Raw genomic sequence first — 17,503 nt, forward strand, 5'->3', positions numbered from 1 at the left:
ATAATAATGAATTCCACAATTTTTGGCAATGATTAAATTACCTGATTATTTACTATTTTTTATAAAATCATGTAAGTTTTCATAGTTTTCATTTTTTACATAGTCATATTTTTACATTTTACATATTTCATTTTTTACAACATTTCTTAAATATTTTAAAATCCTAATATTGAATTGAATTCAGCTTGAGCATTTCTGACACAATCTGTCGATCACAAACATCCATAAAACAAACACTAGATATTTACTATTTATGTTAAATGCAACACTAGGTTCCAGCATTCCACAAATAGGACAAGCAGTTTTGAAAATGGATGGATGGATTTTGCTTGCAAAAAAAAAAAAAAAAATTTTCTAATGAATTTTCAAAGGCTGTCAATTCAGAAAGAAGCTTTTACATCCAGATGGTAGTTACGTCATCAACCAGTGGATGCTAACCAGCTAAACCCTTGGAGACTTCCCAAGCTGTATTGTCTAGTCCTGATAGTCTTTTAGGCAGTGACGGAGTCAGAGAGATGAAGTCAGAGAAGGGCGGCTGGGTGGTGTACAATTGTTCATTCCTACATCATTAGCGGATAGTCATATTTTCCCATCTTATGGTAATGCCCCTTTAATCTAGCAGCTAACAGTAGCATGAGTGTTTTTCCCATGGAAGTGCTTGTCTATTCTAAAATTAGTTTTGGATTCCTATTTTGAAGTGTTAGCATAAAGCAGTGAGATCACATTTGTTTACAAAGGATAAAATATCTTAGATTGGACTTGTCTCGACAGTCAGAAGACGGTATTCTTGTAACAGTTACTATTGTTGCTTTTTGTTTTTACAGTGCCTAGCAACCACCACGTTTATGACGAAGACTTCCTGTCCCTCGGTAATACAGTGTGCTTTGATTCAGTCCTCCTCCTCATTTCATTCACTTCATGTTTTCCATTCATAAGTCTAAAAACAGTAGCGAACTGCACTTTTGAAACATTTTGACTAGCTTTTGCAATATAGAGGCATAATTTAAACTAAATAATGTATTTCAATTGTCGTTTTCAAGAGTAATATGCATATAGAGAAAATGAGTTAACAGTAGTACCCTACTGCTGAAGTTTTGTTATGTAACTACAGCCTTCTAGCTCCACCTTCTTCTGTTAAAGGGGGTGGGCTTCCTGCTAGAACTACGCAAGGGAAAAAACAGACATTAGCTCACTTGTAGGTTTTTTTCTGTTAATAGTGCATTAATGTGTGGTGAATTATGTGTATCTAAAACCATTGATTCCAGTTGTCTTCTATTTCCATGGTGACATACAGTCACAATTCACATACACTCTGCCCTTGGTAACATATGCCAAGCACTTTCACCATAGCAACCTCACAGTGGAACATACAAACTCAAGCTTTTCTTGCCCAATGCCACTGAAGCATCTGCTGTTTGTTATCTGCTGTACTCAGTCTAATCTGTTGCGCTTGTATTTGTGCACACACATTTTTCTTATTCATTATGACATTGTCTATCCTTTAGTTTAATCTTTAGTTACCCATTTGATGACAACTATGTTAAAATCTGATAGGATGCACAAAGGAACTGTCAATCAAAACTAACTCAAGAATCTTAAACATGATTGCCCATAATGCTGTGAGAACTTTATGTCTCAGCTGTGTGAGAAACTTTGAACTTTTTAAACTACTTTACTACTTTCATTTGTGGTCATTACTCTGGAGTAATAAAAGCTGCGATTACTGCGTATTAGATTAATTTCATACTAAAAAGGATAACTGCATTAATAAAAACTATTGGTAACATTTTTTGTTTTGTTTTAGTATATTAGGTATCATAAAAATGAACAAAAATTTTATAGCATTCAATCTAAATTCATATTAATTTCAAATGGTATACAGAAACATTAATGCATTATGAAACTACTCAAAGCAAATAACCTTTCAATAAACATAATGAATTTTCACAATTGTTGGCAATAATTGAACTTAACTAATTATTTGCTGAATGTTATAAATGTATTCATGTAAATGTCCTATTTTGATCAATTTCATTTTATACGTATTTAATTAATTAACTAATATTTCATAAATGTTTTTCATTTAAACCAGTGTTTCTATTGCAATCTGTCATAAACACCCTTTATAATGCAAAACTATAATTTTACATAATTGAATCTCAATTAATGTTAATTTCTACATTTTTAACCTTTCAAATGGTATAAAATGAATTACTGCAAAGGAAAAAAATCCAACTAACTAGTAGTAACTAGTACATTAATCTAAATTAACAAATGTAAAAAATGTTGTTCACTGTTACTCTAATAAATTAACGAGCATTAAACTGAAACTTATTGTAAAATTATTTTATATTACTGTATGGCTATATTCTGAGAACACTGTAAAATGAGAATATGAGTTGAGAAACGGTACTCATTCAGTAAATTTGAGGCCATAATAACTGATTTCCCAACAACAAGACAAGCCCTTTAAATGGCATAATTACATAAATACAATGGCAGCGGACAGTCTTTGTAGTAACATTGCTCATAGCAACCCACACCAACCAATCACATGCATTTCTTTTGTAACCTTTCAACAGTCACATGCATCTGGGTCAAACCCACAATTTCTACTGTATTATTTCACCTTTACAGCAGATGTTCCCTTGAATTTGCACATTTTTCAGGTGGACTGAATCATTCGTGGTGTCTAAGTGGGTTTATGTATGTGTTTGCTACATGTAAATGTGACATGTAGCTTTCTCAGTCTGAATGACACACAGTCTTTTCCTAGAGCGACAGGTTGGTGAATGTTCAATCCACAGGGCCTTGAGGGTGTGGATCATGCCAGGCCGAGGTGTTCCTTAGGCTTATCTCTTTGTGACTGCAGTCATCCAAACACATAAAATGTGGGTGGGGTCAAGGGGGTTACTAGTTTCGCTCTTGTAGTTTGCAGTCTTAGAGCTGTATGAATAACTTTCTTACTCACAAATTCAGAATTAGTAAAATGTATACTACTTATCAAACTCACGTTACAACAATAATCAAAGATTTTATCTTCCAAAATATGCTATCACCCTTATGCTGAGGGTATGTGTTTAAACAAGTGGACACTCCCTCCACACACATCTACACCCATACAGGTTACGGGACACTGGAAGTTTGATTAGCTGACAGGCCTTGAACAAAGCCCCCACTGTCTTAAAGACAGACAAGTGTGAGGATTTACTGCTTCTGGCAGAAGGAAATGTCACTAAATAAGCTCCTTCAGTTTCAGCATTGAGAAACATTGACGACTAAGAAAACTAAGTGAACATAATTACACAAGTCTGTACAAGTAGCTGTCACATAACAGCATATGTATGTATCTTAAAGTGTGAGAGTGTTACTTTAAAAAACTTTTATCATACCAGGTCAAATGACTTGCAGATTACAGTATGCATCTCAAACATCCCTACTTTATAAGATAATTCACTCTCACCCATGCAAAAAAAAAAAAAAAAAAGGCAGCAATAAGATCATATGACAGTAATCAATTGATTATGTTGGGAGTGTCTGTGTAAGTGCTCTGTTTTGTGCACCTTGATCTACCAAACTCCACCGGTGCCCACACACCTATACAGTATGAACACACACACAGAAACAAACAGCTCTGGTAGACTTGCTGCAGCAGTCACTGACCTCATACACATATGTATGTTCAAAGGAATGTTCCGTACCTTACTCTATAGAGTAAACACACACCACTAGCCATATTCGTGTTTAATAAACATGATGCTCGACATATTATCCATAATTTAAGGATGGTCCAAGGAGTATCTTGTGAGTGTCAATAGGAGCATTGTAGTGAGTCTTGCAGCATTGTAGATTTTCAAATTAATAGGAAGAAGCATTTACTGGATAAAATATGCAGTTATATGCAGTTGAAACAGTCCTAAAATTAAGAATATCTTGAACCAATCATTTCAGCGCTTGTGGTTTGTTGGTTTCTCGAGTTTCATTCCAGTATCAGGTGGACATCAACACCTGAGGAGCGATTGATGGTGATAAATGGAACAGAATAGCAGAAATAGCTACTTTCATTGTTTACCACAGCTCAAGAGTGAGACACACCTCTCAGAAATATCCATCAGTTTATGCAAATAAGGAGAGAGAGAGTGAGAAAGAATATGGGGGTGGTTGATGTGTCCCTGCAGCCCAAGTAAAAGGAATGCAAGCACAGCAAACCTGTTACTAAAGACCCTTTAACATGACAAATACATTGCAAGGAAGCAAAATCAGAGTTAATAAATTCATTGGGTTTCTCTGCTGGTAGAAAAAGAAAATTAACAATGGAATTTTTAAATGTTCATTAAAAGCTTTGTAAGTGAAATTGAATGCTGTTCTGCAGACAAACCCCAGCAGTTTTCCCATTAATAAAAAAAGCTTTAAGCATTTTGCATTTCCCTAATTGCACGACATCTGGATGTATTCAATGATTCTGAAAAACTGCACTAAAAAACACTTACCCTTAAATGCATTTATAATTTGTTAAAGGTGCCATAGAATGCATTGATACAATATTTTAAATTGTTCTCCGATATCTACATAGAAGGTATGTGACTTAGGTAAGGGCAAAAATTATCCAGAAACGGTTTTACATGTGCATTTACAACCCTAAGATTTCTCCCTAGAATGAAATGGTCTGTTATTGGTCTGTTATATACAGCTCATTTCAGTAGCTCACAGCAGGAAGGAAACACAGGGAGGAAAATATATATTTCAATACTTTCTCTCACAGTGATATCGTTGGGTAATTATACTGTATATAAAATGCGGGCATCAGGGAGCCGCTATTAATATGTGGGGCACTAAAACTGCCTTCAATTGCACGATTGCTTTTTACTTTCACTTTCGCTTTCGAGATTCGCGATGACACGAACTCTGTTTATACTATCGAGCGGCAGTACATACCACACATTTTACAAGATCAGATGATGGTCAGTGATGCTTAGGATCTGTAAATTATTCGCCATCATCTTCAGTCATCTCTCCTTACTCTGTTTATGTGGTAAGTGAAATCTCTCCAATCTGTGAAAGACAGCGTAAAAAGGTTGTGGAATACTTTAAAAACAATGCTCCTCAACGTCAAATTGCAAAGGCTTTGCAAATCTCATCATCTACAGTGCATAACATCATCAAAAGATTCAGAGAAACTGGAGAAATCTCTGTGCGTAAGGGACAAAGCCGAAGACCTTTGTTGGATGCCCGTGGTCTTCAGGCCCTCAGACGACACTGCATCACTCAATTCGGGTTGTAAATGACAGCATGTCAGTAAACTGTTCAAATTCATTATGTAAAGAAAATGCATATTTTGTCTTTCAAGAAGGTGGTGGTGGGTTGGGGATGCAAACCAGATTTATGTGTACACTGAACAACAGGTTCTGTCAAAACTTTGACAAGGGCCGCTCATGTTGAACACACTCCTTATTCTCTCTCTCAAACACAAACATGCAGTACATTCTATAGAGAGTTTTGGGACCATAACGGAGATTACATAAATTCTGTTTACACTGTCAAGTGCTTACAATGTGCACACTATTATGCAACTGCATATATATAAACATAATCATAAGTAGGCTATAAGTGGGCTTTCCCCAGTTTATTTTATTTTACGTTACCCTCCTACCCTAGATCCAGTTTGTTCTAGCCTGCATATTGTGTTTCACATGTTCACATTTGTAAATGAAAGTGATAGATTTAGAAAGAGGTAAACTGGTTTGGACTGCTGTCTGCAATAGAAAGGCAAGTTGCCACATGACCTTACATTGAAGTCGCAGTAAATAATTTAAATGCATGTACATACACTATAAAAGGACGGTTTTAGTCCGACTAAAGCAATTCACCCTTTTAAAATGACTTTAGTTCCATATTTGGACGTTCAAATTAACACGACTGAGATAATGCAATAACAGCTAGGCTTCATCTATCATGTATGCACGCTAATCACATTAACCCTTTCGCACGTGAGTTTAAAATATTCTAGCTGAGCCCCAGGCGTGAGTTTTTTTAGGCGACCGTTATTTTAGAACTTATAGCCTTATTGTTTCCATGGCGACGCGTCATGCTTGTCATGTGACACACCGCAGCTGTAATAGCGCTGTATGACACATGGATTGCTTTTATTTCGTTTTTCCTTTTTTATTATTAATATTCACAAACATACTCGCTATATTATTAAATATCTGATATTCCGATTCTGAAATATGTGCAAGTAAATGTGTTTGGTTGTTTAAACACGTTTATAATGATCGTGTTAGTTGATTTATACCGGGTGATGGGCGCCGCCATGTTTGCTCGCGCTGAATCCAGCTGTGGGATTTACAACACGTAAATTCATCCTCTCCTCCCGAAACACGTTAAAATAAGTCTCCAGTAAACTGGGAGAAGAGCAGAGTAAACTTTATTGTTACCTACACTATGTGTATATGATATCAATAAAACATGTCGTCAGATTATATTTGTAAGGATCATTATTGCTGCTTCCATAGACATCAGCGCATATTTTACAAACTATAAATGTATGGCTTTGCTAGTACTTATGTGTATTTAAATGTCTGAAATCTTAAATAAGCATTATATGGTTGAAAACACTGAATAAGTGATAATATTACAAGCGCTCGCGCGTCTGATCTGGCTCCGCGCCAGAAAGCAGATTTTAATTTTAGCAGTTGATGACGTGACTCACTGAAAGTTCTAATCACACCGGTGTGATCGTACGCTCCTGGGACCAGCCAAGACTGATCACACCGGTGTGATCGTACGCGTTAAAGGGTTAAAGTTGATCTTAGGGTTGTGCATATTCTCTGAAAGACACAGGTGATGTGCAACTGGTATTTAGTCCTTTAAATATTCAATTAAGTTTTGTGTCATGTATACTTGGACAGAGAAATGAACACTAGCTCAACTATGCAAAAACTTGTGGTAATATTTGTGCATGCAAATGCACTTTACACTTTACAAACTGCGGAATTTCTACTGTAAAAAGTGCTGAAAGAATGGCAAATAGTAGCCAGAACTATACAGCAAATTAAAGGTGGAGATGCTATTGTGGAGAGGGAGGGATACCACAAGAATTGTTAAAAGAATGAGGAAAGATGCTGTTGAGTAATTTTCTGCATTGGGATTGGCTGAGATAAAGTGAATGTGCTTCTACTAAATAACAGAATCTGTTATTTAGTAGCAGCACGTTCTGTACAAATCTGTACACACACACTCAATTTGCATGTGCTGGTACAAGTTGCAAGTGTATGCATGTGTATTTTGCAATTTCATTTGTTTATCACTTTGCAAAACATCTGGCCTTTGTAGAATGTTTCACCAAAAAACAGATCTGTCTTGATCAAAGCCAAAACTCTGGTTGTGATTCTGAATGAGAGTGTGTGTGCATGCATGCAAAAGTAAAGTTAAAGTGCTACTTGAGTTAATTTCGAGAATTTAAAAACTTTAAATAATGTTCTGTCAGGTGACAAATGTACATGGTGCAGTTAAGATGACAGAATCAACCTGACTACATTAGGTTACACCAACATTTTATGAAGAAATATACTGTAGATAACAAGATTAATAGAGTAAGATAACAACAGCACACTTGATTTTAACACTGAAAAAATGTATGCAACATGTCTTGACATTACTGTAAATCATTGCAGATTTTTGGCTTTAAACTGTTTATTCATATTATTGTGAATGTCTCTCATACATGTTAAACTAAATAGCAACAATGTAACTGCTAAGTATTTGTTTTGCAAGCCAGGCTCATTAGAAAAACATGACTGTGGCGTAATATAACTTGTGCAAATGATATTATGTTACTTTTTGCACATTTCGCAACAAAGTGAAATGTCTAGCGAGTGCCTCTAAAAGTGCGTTCAGTATTACCCGAAACAGGTGAATGAAAATCTGGCAATGTTTTATTACATTAGTCAGAAATGAATACCCGGTGATTGTTGCTAAATGGTTCATGCTCTATCACGTTTCAGAATAACATCTGCAACCTACACTAAACCCTTCTCTAACCTTAAACGATACTGTAACCAAAAGAGATAAAGAGATTACATTTTAGCTGGCTTCTGCAAGTATATGAGCTCATTTATCATGACTAATTTTTCACAGGAATCATTTCTCACCCAAGATCTCCAAACTGTGAGTGCAATGCTGTACCAGGTGAGCTACCAAATATGTTTACCACCATACATACAGAGCTTGTTATGTGATGCAGACATCATAACTTTAACAATACTGTGCAAGGATCCATAAAAATAAGCCTTTATTAATAGATGATCATATTAGTTAGTGTTTTACTGTCATTAGTGTTCATTTTAGCTGGAAACTGCAGTGAATTGTATATATAGGTAAATTTTGTCAAAAATGTAGTGGCACGATTACCTTCTTTCAACTATTAAAAATAAATAACAGCATTTGTATACACACATCCAATGCAAAATGTCACCTTTAAAACATCTTAATTAAATTCTCCTTCATAAATGGGAAATAAAAATGTGACTCAGTGCAGCTAAGTAGGCTTATAGGCCTGACCAGAGCATCAGCCCTGTAATCCCTTGAGTTTCTGTTGGTATCCGCAATAAAGCATCGACCTGTTGAGGCCTGCAAAAAAAAAAAAAAAAAAAGTGAGTGAGCGACTGACATAGAGAGAGTGAAAGAAAGTGTGAGGGTTTTTTTTAACTCCTTGACAGGAGATTATAAAAAAATACTATGATAAATCAATAATGGAGGATTGAAAAGGTCAAGCAAGGAGAAACTAGAACAGATTGCAGTTGTTGATGGCAGAAAGTCAGAGCGAATAAAGGTGTATGTGTTGCAAAAGGAGGGTTGGGGGAGGGAAGATATGAATCTTAGGGGACGGGTTAGTTGGGTGTGTTGAAGGTGTGGTACAACTAGGGAGCAGGGTTAAACACCTGGGGCCAACATGTGTCAACGTTTGTCACCAAAATCACACATGCTATGCATGGTTTTCTCTACAAGGGTTTACTATTTTTTCTTACCTCACCTTTCAGCTAATTCTACCTTTTGTATAACAAACCACAGTAAACAATAACTGCCATAACTGCTTTTAATTTAACCGTAGTAATAACTACTATATAACTACACAGCTGGAGTCAATGAGGACACTTAAAACCGAACATAATAGCTCTGTGCATGTTGTGGCAAGACTTGAGAAATGCCAGTGCAATAAACTATTGTGACTTGTCACCACCACAAGGACTGTTTATCACCACAAGGACATCTTTTTTTTTTTTTTTTGGTTAAATATGTATAATCATTTATACATATAATCATCAAATACAATGATCATTTAATTAATTTGTGAAAGTAATAGATTGTTTCTAAAATAATTCCATAGTGCTAAAATGCTGTGAAGGATTAGGCCAGTCTGGTCTGAGCAGTTTAAGGGTTACGCTAGTTCATAGGTGTGGAGTCTAAATTCCCTTACAACTGCAGCCCTTATAGGGCAGTGTTTGCTAAAGGGGGGAGGAGACGCTGTCATAAATGCGGTTATTACTATAACTGCTCTCCATTTGGTCTGTATACTTAGTAATATTGTCCGACATGCATCTTTGACTTATTTATATAGGAAATGCTGGAGTTGCATATATCACATTCACTTTAAGACAATCGTCAATATTAATCTGCACAATTTTTTTATTTTTTTTATTTAAGCTTGAGATGCAAGCTTGAGAGCAAACAATTGAGTTTTCTTGTGATAATTTGAACCAATACTTTCTGTTTATTGTATTATAAATGTTCCTATCGTTAGATTTTTTCCTGCTCATTTTAGCTAAGACACTCTAAAATAAAGTTTCTAAATATACTGAAAATCAAATTTTTTTAGTTTTAAGTTAAACTTTTTTCTTTCTTTCTCACAACCACTCCTGTTGGCTCAGAATGGAAGTGCAATGAAGGATCACATTCAAACAAGCAACTTTGAAGTAAAATGCAGAACAGCAGAAATGTGATAGCTCAAAGAAAGTTGCTTTGTTACCGTGCATCAATTTTTTTTTTTTTTCTATAAACAAGTCAGCTGGAGGGACGGGTGCAATCCTGACCTCTTCATGTCTATGCTGCATTTTTACTGACTGTCAAGCAGACTCTTTTTGCAATGCAGAAGTATAAGCTATTTTTTGTGAATGTGCAAGATTCCAATTCATTAGCTCCAATTCATATAGGTAAATAACTAGAAAAATAACAAAGTGCCACTATAAATGGTAAAACTATTTGTGCTACAAACCAGTATGTCCATGATTATTATAATGAGTGAAAACAATATAATAACCAGTTTGCAATTTAAAGCAGCATAACAAACAGTTTTTGTACAGGTAAAATAACTAAAGCGGATGTATCTGGAAGCTTTGTACAAAGTTACAAATGTCCACACTCAGTCTTACCTTACAAATGGTACATAGATAAAGTAACATTATATCCAGACAACTTTTTTACATATTTGGAACAAAATGTCTATTTCTGTTCCACCACTGTTAAACCTTCTAAAGTCTTAAAAATTCAATGTCGAAAACTGATGTTTTGCTGTATTGACTTTATTTGAATATGGGCCTCAATAGTAATCAGAAAAGTGTACAAAATATCTTTTTCATACTTTCTGACTGAGCTCACAGTGACAGACATTTAGTAATTTTTAGGAAACAAAATACTGTAGAAGAGAACATATGAGTTTGTCGCAAGGCCGTAGAAATATACTACACATTTAATGCAATATATTGTTATTCAGTCTGATCTGCCACACCTCAGCAACAGATGCTAAACTAGACATGCTCATGGAGCCCAGGGGAGGGGCTGGAGGCCAACCTATAAAAACCTGATCCTGAGCCCTGTGCACAACACAATCCATCTGTTCTTCCGTCATTCAAAAATATCCTCCTCTTGTTTGTCTGCAGACTTATCCATCACTTGCACACTTCCCTCTGTGGCTACGAGTTTCTTCGCTGTCTCACTGGTGGTGATGATGGTGGTCTTTGTGCTTTTGGTGATGGTGGCAGTGCTGCTGGTGAGGCTGCTAGCGCTGTCACCCTTAACTTCCTGCTTAACCAGGCCTGTTTTCAGAACATCTTTCCCAGAACTTTGGGATGAGACACTTGTAAGGTGGCTGCTTTCAAGGTCGTAGTTCAAGGCTAAGAAAAATGATATCAGAGCACTTTCACAAAAGCTGCACCTTACATTCATGCATAGCTGGTGTGAAATACTTGAAAAGCATATGTGTATATAAAAAGAGATGCTTTATGTGAATAAAGTAACTCACAGTGTGGTTTAGAGATGGTGAGAGTCTGGAATGAACCATACAGTCTGTGAAGGAACACACAATGAATACATGACTTCCTTAGGAATCCATTGTAATTCTCTATTCTGTATAATTCTCTATATACCCACCTGCTCTCTTCTCCTTCCAGGAGTTTCCTATAGGTGGCGATCTCAATGTCCAGAGCCAGTTTGATGTTCATCAATGACTGGTACTCACGCACCTGACGAGCCATATCCTGTTTAGTTCTGAGAAGAGCTGCTTCCAGCTCCTGTAGACGCAGTTTTGCATCTTTCACAGCTAGTTCACCTCGTTCTTCTGCTTCTTTGATCTGCGCCTCGTAGTTTGAATGCTGAAATGAGAGGAGACAAAAGATTACATCCTTCCCACACTCTGACATAGAACTTAAGATCAACTAAGATTAATTGAGATCATCTCAGATCAACTCACATATAATACATTTTACCTAGATTTACTGAAAGAATGCTTGCTTTGTTCATGTCAGATGTCACCAAAAATAATCAAGCTCTAAGTATGCTGTGCATTGTTTACTGACATAGTGACACATTTTTGTTTTGTTGTTTTTGACAGTGAACAGTCAAATTAAGTCACATTTATTTATATAGCACTTTATACAATAGACTGTTTCACAGTAATAAAAAGAACAATAACAGAATCAGTGATGCAGGGTTCAAATATGACACAAATTCAGATTCTGCTGTAAAACAGCTTTAAAGTCAGTTCAGTGTTGATCAGTTCAGTTCAATAACTACGTAAAGTTAATTAATTATGAGTAATTATCAGAAATGAGTTCAAATCAACTAAAGAAGACAATAGTGTTAAATAGAGTTCTTACCTTCCCCATAACAAGTTCCATCTCAGAGTGTATACGTGCAATTCTTCGATTGTACTCTGCGATTTCAGCCTTTGAGCTTTTCAGGACATCCCCATGTTTGGTTACCATCAACTGCATTTCTTCATACTAATATTTTATAGCACACACGAACATTCACATAAAGACCCATATACACATAAACTAATATTTACAATTCAATTGAGCATCTTTAGAAAATCTTGCATATTACAATGCAAGCAAATAAGCATGTTTAAACATGCAATGCAAGAAAGTTAAGTCACCTTTTGTTGGTACCAGCTCTCTGCTTCGGCACGGTTTCGGTTGGCAATCTCCTCATACTGAGCACGAACTTCAGCCACAATGGCATCCATGTCCAGGTCTCTGCTGTTGTCCATCTCTACAACAACTGATGTGTCCTTTATCTGAGTCTGGAGCTCACGGAGCTCCTGTACACATGGAACTAAAATTACTGTGAGCAGTCCTGTTCATGCATCCACTGATCACAGTTTTTTTAAAGGGTTTACATTTCTTACACACCATAAGAGTTATAAGCGCTTAAGAGTTATGTTTTACTATCAGTTAACACAGTAAATTCTATCTAAGTGAATTACATGACTACACTAAAAGATTTATTTGAAATGTGAAGGGAGTGAATGGTACCGCCTCGTAAATCTGCCAAAGGAAGTTGATCTCATCTGTTAGGCTGTTCAATTTACATTCCAGGTCCACTTTATTCAGATACGCACCGTCAGCATCCTAACATAGGTACAGTGAAAAATATATGCCTAATAATGCCATTATAATCAGTTTTTAAAAGTGCATGATCTGTATTTGCTTTTACATTATGTTCTGACCTTTTTAAGGAGCACAAATTCGTTGTCAGAGGTATTTCGTTTGTTAATTTCATCTTCATACCTGAGGAGAAATGTACAGAGTTTGCTGGAATGTGTGTGTAACGTCCTTATACACTTTAGTGTACAAACATGCAAGATTTAAGACACTGTGCAGACATTTCCAGTGATCTCACTTGCTCTTGAAGTCTTCTACCAGGCTGGTCATGTCCTGCAGGCCAGACTCCAGTCTCACTTTCTCATTGCCCAGACCGTCCAGCTGTCTGCGCATGTTAGCAATGTAGGACTCAAACATAATATCAGTGCTGGTTTGGCGGCTCGTCTGTTCCTGCAGGAGAGACCACTTAGTCTCCAGCATCTTGTTCTGCTGTTCCAGGAAGCACACCTGTGGAAAGACAAGAAGAGAAAGCAACATTGAAAAAAAGAAAGCAACATTTTCTTATAGTAAATGAAAATGCATACATGTGTATGCATAGTTGTCAGATTACATTTGGACATTAATGTTTTTCATGACAAGGTTTTTGAATAAAATTAAGATGCCATATTGAATATAACATGGATAAAAATGGATGAAAATGTCCAAGCCATTACTGTATAAAGGTCCTAATTTTTGTAAAGGTTTTTTATATATATATATATATATATATATATATATATTTGCCAGCTGAATAATTGCAATGTTGTTAAAAAACAGTACTAATCTATTAAACACACTGTATTTTATCCCTCAGCCTCATTTTCATTATTAAATAAATTAAATTTTGTGCCACCCTGACTAAGGTTTATATACTGTTGGTATATTTTTAGATAGCAATTTAAAAATATTATTAAAAATAATAATGCTATTATAACATTTTTAATTAACTGAAATCTTTTAGAAAATTGATTAATTGAATTTTTTTTTGATTAAATGAAATCCACTTAAATAGTCCTGCACACTAAAAGTTGTAAATATTTTTTTTTTGTGCCCCCGATCCGAGTCATTGAATACTGAGTATCTGCCGGTAGCAAGTCCTGATCCGATACTTATATAGTGTCTGGTGCACAATTTAAGTACATTAAAGGTATTCAAATCAATCAAGAGTTGCAGAGAGTAAAATTAATATGTGTTTGCGTGTATATATATATATATATATATACAGTATATACATATATATATATATATATATATATATATATATATATATATGTGTGTGTGTGTGTGTGTGTGTGTATATATAAAATATGTGGTGTGTATATATATATATATATATATATATATATATATATACAGTGAGGAAAATAAGTATTTGAACACCCTGCTATTTTGCAAGTTCTCCCACTTAGAAATCATGGAGGGTCTGAAATTGTCATCGTAGGTGCATGTCCACTGTGAGAGACATAATCTAAAAAAAATCCAGAAATCACAATGTATGATTTTTAACTATTTATTTGTATGATACAGCTGCAAATAAGTATTTGAACACCTGAGAAAATCAATGTTAATATTTGGTACAGTAGCCTTTGTTTGCAATTACAGAGGTCAAACGTTTCCTGTAGTTTTCACCAGGTTTGCACACACTGCAGGAGGGATTTTGGCCCACCTCCACACAGATCTTCTCTAGATCAGTCAGGTTTCTGGCCTGTCGCTGAGAAACACGGAGTTTGAGCTCCTCCAAAGATTCTCTATTGGGTTTAGGTCTGAGACTGGCTAGGCCACGCCAGAACCTTGATATGCTTCTTACAGAGCCACTCCTTGGTTATCCTGGCTGTGTGCTTCGGGTCATTGTCATGTTGGAAGACCCAGCCTCGACCCATCTTCAATGCTCTAACTGAGGGAAGGAGGTTGTTCCCCAAAATCTCGCAATACATGGCCCCGGTCATCCTCTCCTTAATACAGTGCAGTCGCCCTGTCCCATGTGCAGAAAAACACCCCCAAAGATGATGCTACCACCCCATGCTTCACAGTAGGGATGGTGTTCTTGGATGGTACTCATCATTCTTCTTCCTCCAAACACGTTTAGTGGAATTATGACCAAAAGTTCTATTTTGGTCTCATCTGACCACATGACTTTCTCCCATGACTCCTCTGGATCATCCAAATGGTCATTGGCAAACTTAAGTCGGGCCTGGACATGTGCTGGTTTAAGCAGGGGAACCTTCCGTGCCATGCATGATTTCAAACCATGACGTCTTAGTGTATTACCAACAGTAACCTTGGAAACGGTGGTCCCAGCTCTTTTCAGGTCATTGACCAGCTCCTCCCGTGTAGTTCTGGGCTGATTTCTCACCTTTCTTAGGATCATTGAGACCCCACGAGGTGAGATCTTGCATGGAGCCCCAGTCCGAGGGAGATTGACAGTCATGTTTAGCTTCTTCCATTTTCTAATGATTGCTCCAACAGTGGACCTTTTTCACCAAGCTGCTTGGCAATTTCCCGTAGCCCTTTCCAGCCTTGTGGAGGTGTACAATTTTGTCTCTAGTGTCTTTGGACAGCTCTTTGGTCTTGGCCATGTTAGTAGTTGGATTCTTACTGATTGTATGGGGTGGACAGGTGTCTTTATGCAGCTAACGGCCTCAAACAGGTGCATCTAATTTAGGATAATAAATGGAGTGGCGGTGGACATTTTAAAGGCAGACTAACAGGTCTTTGAGGGTCAGAATTCTAGCTGATAGACAGGTGTTCAAATACTTATTTGCAGCTGTATCATATAAATAAATAGTTAAAAAATCATACATTGTGATTTCTGGATTTTTTTTTTTAGATTATGTCTCTCACAGTGGACATGCACCTACGATGACAATTTCAGACCCCTCCATGATTTCTAAGTGGGAGAACTTGCAAAATAGCAGGGTGTTCAAATACTTATTTTCCTCACTGTAAATATACAGTATATATACTTTTTCGGTCAGTGTTACTTTTTGTTTGTTTGTGAAATTCACTTGCAATTTTTGAGTGAAAATTGTTTCTACGCTAATTTTTTGCAGTTTTACTTATGGGTTTTTAAATGCATATTAATGTGCAAAAGTCTGTGAGTTCAAAGCTAGCTGTGTATGTGCTCTGATAGGTGTGTTACTATAAAAGCATGTACTGTATAAGGGAGCGGCCGTTGCGCTTGGTAGTAAACTGATATTGCCCAAAGGTGTGTTTATGACAGAGGGTGGACATTGTCCCTTCAGGTTATTCAGTCAGTGGGGGTCTTGATAAAATATGAAACTGATCGAACTGGGCCTACTGTTATCACAATGACATCACTTCCTCACACCAGCATACGAGCCACACTTGCAGGTCCAAACACAATACATTTCATTTGATGTGAAAACATAAGGTCCACACAAAATGTTAAAATAAAGACAAGATGAAAAAGGAGATAACTTACTTTATCAATGAATGAAGCAAAGCGGTTGTTGAGTGTCTTGATGTCCTCTTTCTCCTGAGTCCTGATGGCCTGGATGTTTGGGTCAATCTCCAAATTCAGAGGTGCCAGAAGACTTTCATTGACTTTTACAGCTGTAATTGGAGGGCATATGGCTGGACTGGAGCCCCAACCTTCTCTCGAAACCATCCCTGAACGGGTGAGGGGGGTCCTCCTGTTTCTGCTCACACTTACTGAGGAGTGACTGCTGAAAGACTTCATGGTTTTCTTGGAGTTCAGCATCTCTGGACAACACAGCCGTCAGAGTGAGAGAGGACAGAGAGTTGAGGGGTTGGAAACTCAAAAGTGGTGGGATGACAGACGTTCCCTCAAACTCTTATATCGAGTGCAGGGAGTGGCTCAAGGCCAGCTTATTGGTCAAGAAACAATTTTCAAGATATGTATGGAGAGCTATAGGGTTGAACGTCGAGAGGACAATCACACTGTTATACATTAACTGCTTCACTTCGATTCCTGAGCAAAGGGGAAATTCTTAGAATACTCCAAATCTTACAATAGGCCTACATATTACTTTTATGTTCAAATCTGAACATGCTAAGACACCATCAAGCATTTCTTTTACCTTACTTTTGCATCCTTAATTGACATGAGTGCACTGCAACAGCAGATCCAGGCTCGGCAAATCAGAGAAAACGAATTAAAGGCCAGCCAAAATATTAAGAATTGTTATAATTGCACAAAAGAGTGTATAATGTTTTATGAGTGTGTATAACCACTGTATGAGTATATTTTGTATATTTTGCAATTTCTATATCCGTCCAATAATTAACTGACTTGAACCGGTCCCCACTATCTACAGCAAAAATGCAAAAACAATTACCCTTTAAACTCATTACATAAACAACTCTGATTTCCCCTTGTAGACTCTTCCATACAAATAAAATGCAAAATGCATGGGCTGATCTGTCCAACTAATATATTATATATAATATATCTGTCCAACCAAATATTGCTGGCTTTCAGCCATCTGAGTTTCAATCATCCTATTGCTGCCTACTCTTTCTGTGTGACCTCCACACCATAGGGCACTTCAAAATAATACACACTTTCTCAGTACACAAATATACTATGTTAATCAAAATATCTG

The 17,503-nt window shown here is 36.6% G+C and overlaps 1 protein-coding gene across 1 annotated transcript; it reads right to left on the reverse strand.

Annotated features, from left to right (window-relative positions):
- Positions 1-10,765: 10,765 nt before the first annotated feature.
- zgc:158846 (uncharacterized protein LOC100009654 homolog) lies at positions 10,766-16,638 on the reverse strand. The gene is made up of 9 exons (XM_058778938.1): positions 16,360-16,638; positions 13,177-13,385; positions 13,004-13,064; positions 12,810-12,905; positions 12,431-12,595; positions 12,150-12,275; positions 11,425-11,645; positions 11,297-11,340; positions 10,766-11,168 (listed from the first exon to the last, which is right to left on the reverse strand). The coding sequence occupies exons 1-9, from the start codon at positions 16,636-16,638 to the stop codon at positions 10,900-10,902; spliced, it is 1,470 nt and encodes a 489-aa protein (XP_058634921.1). The 3' UTR covers positions 10,766-10,899.
- Positions 16,639-17,503: the final 865 nt, after the last annotated feature.

The sequence above is a fragment of the Onychostoma macrolepis genome, chromosome 06 (genome assembly GCF_012432095.1).
Source record: "Onychostoma macrolepis isolate SWU-2019 chromosome 06, ASM1243209v1, whole genome shotgun sequence".
Taxonomy (NCBI): Eukaryota; Metazoa; Chordata; class Actinopteri; order Cypriniformes; family Cyprinidae; genus Onychostoma; species Onychostoma macrolepis.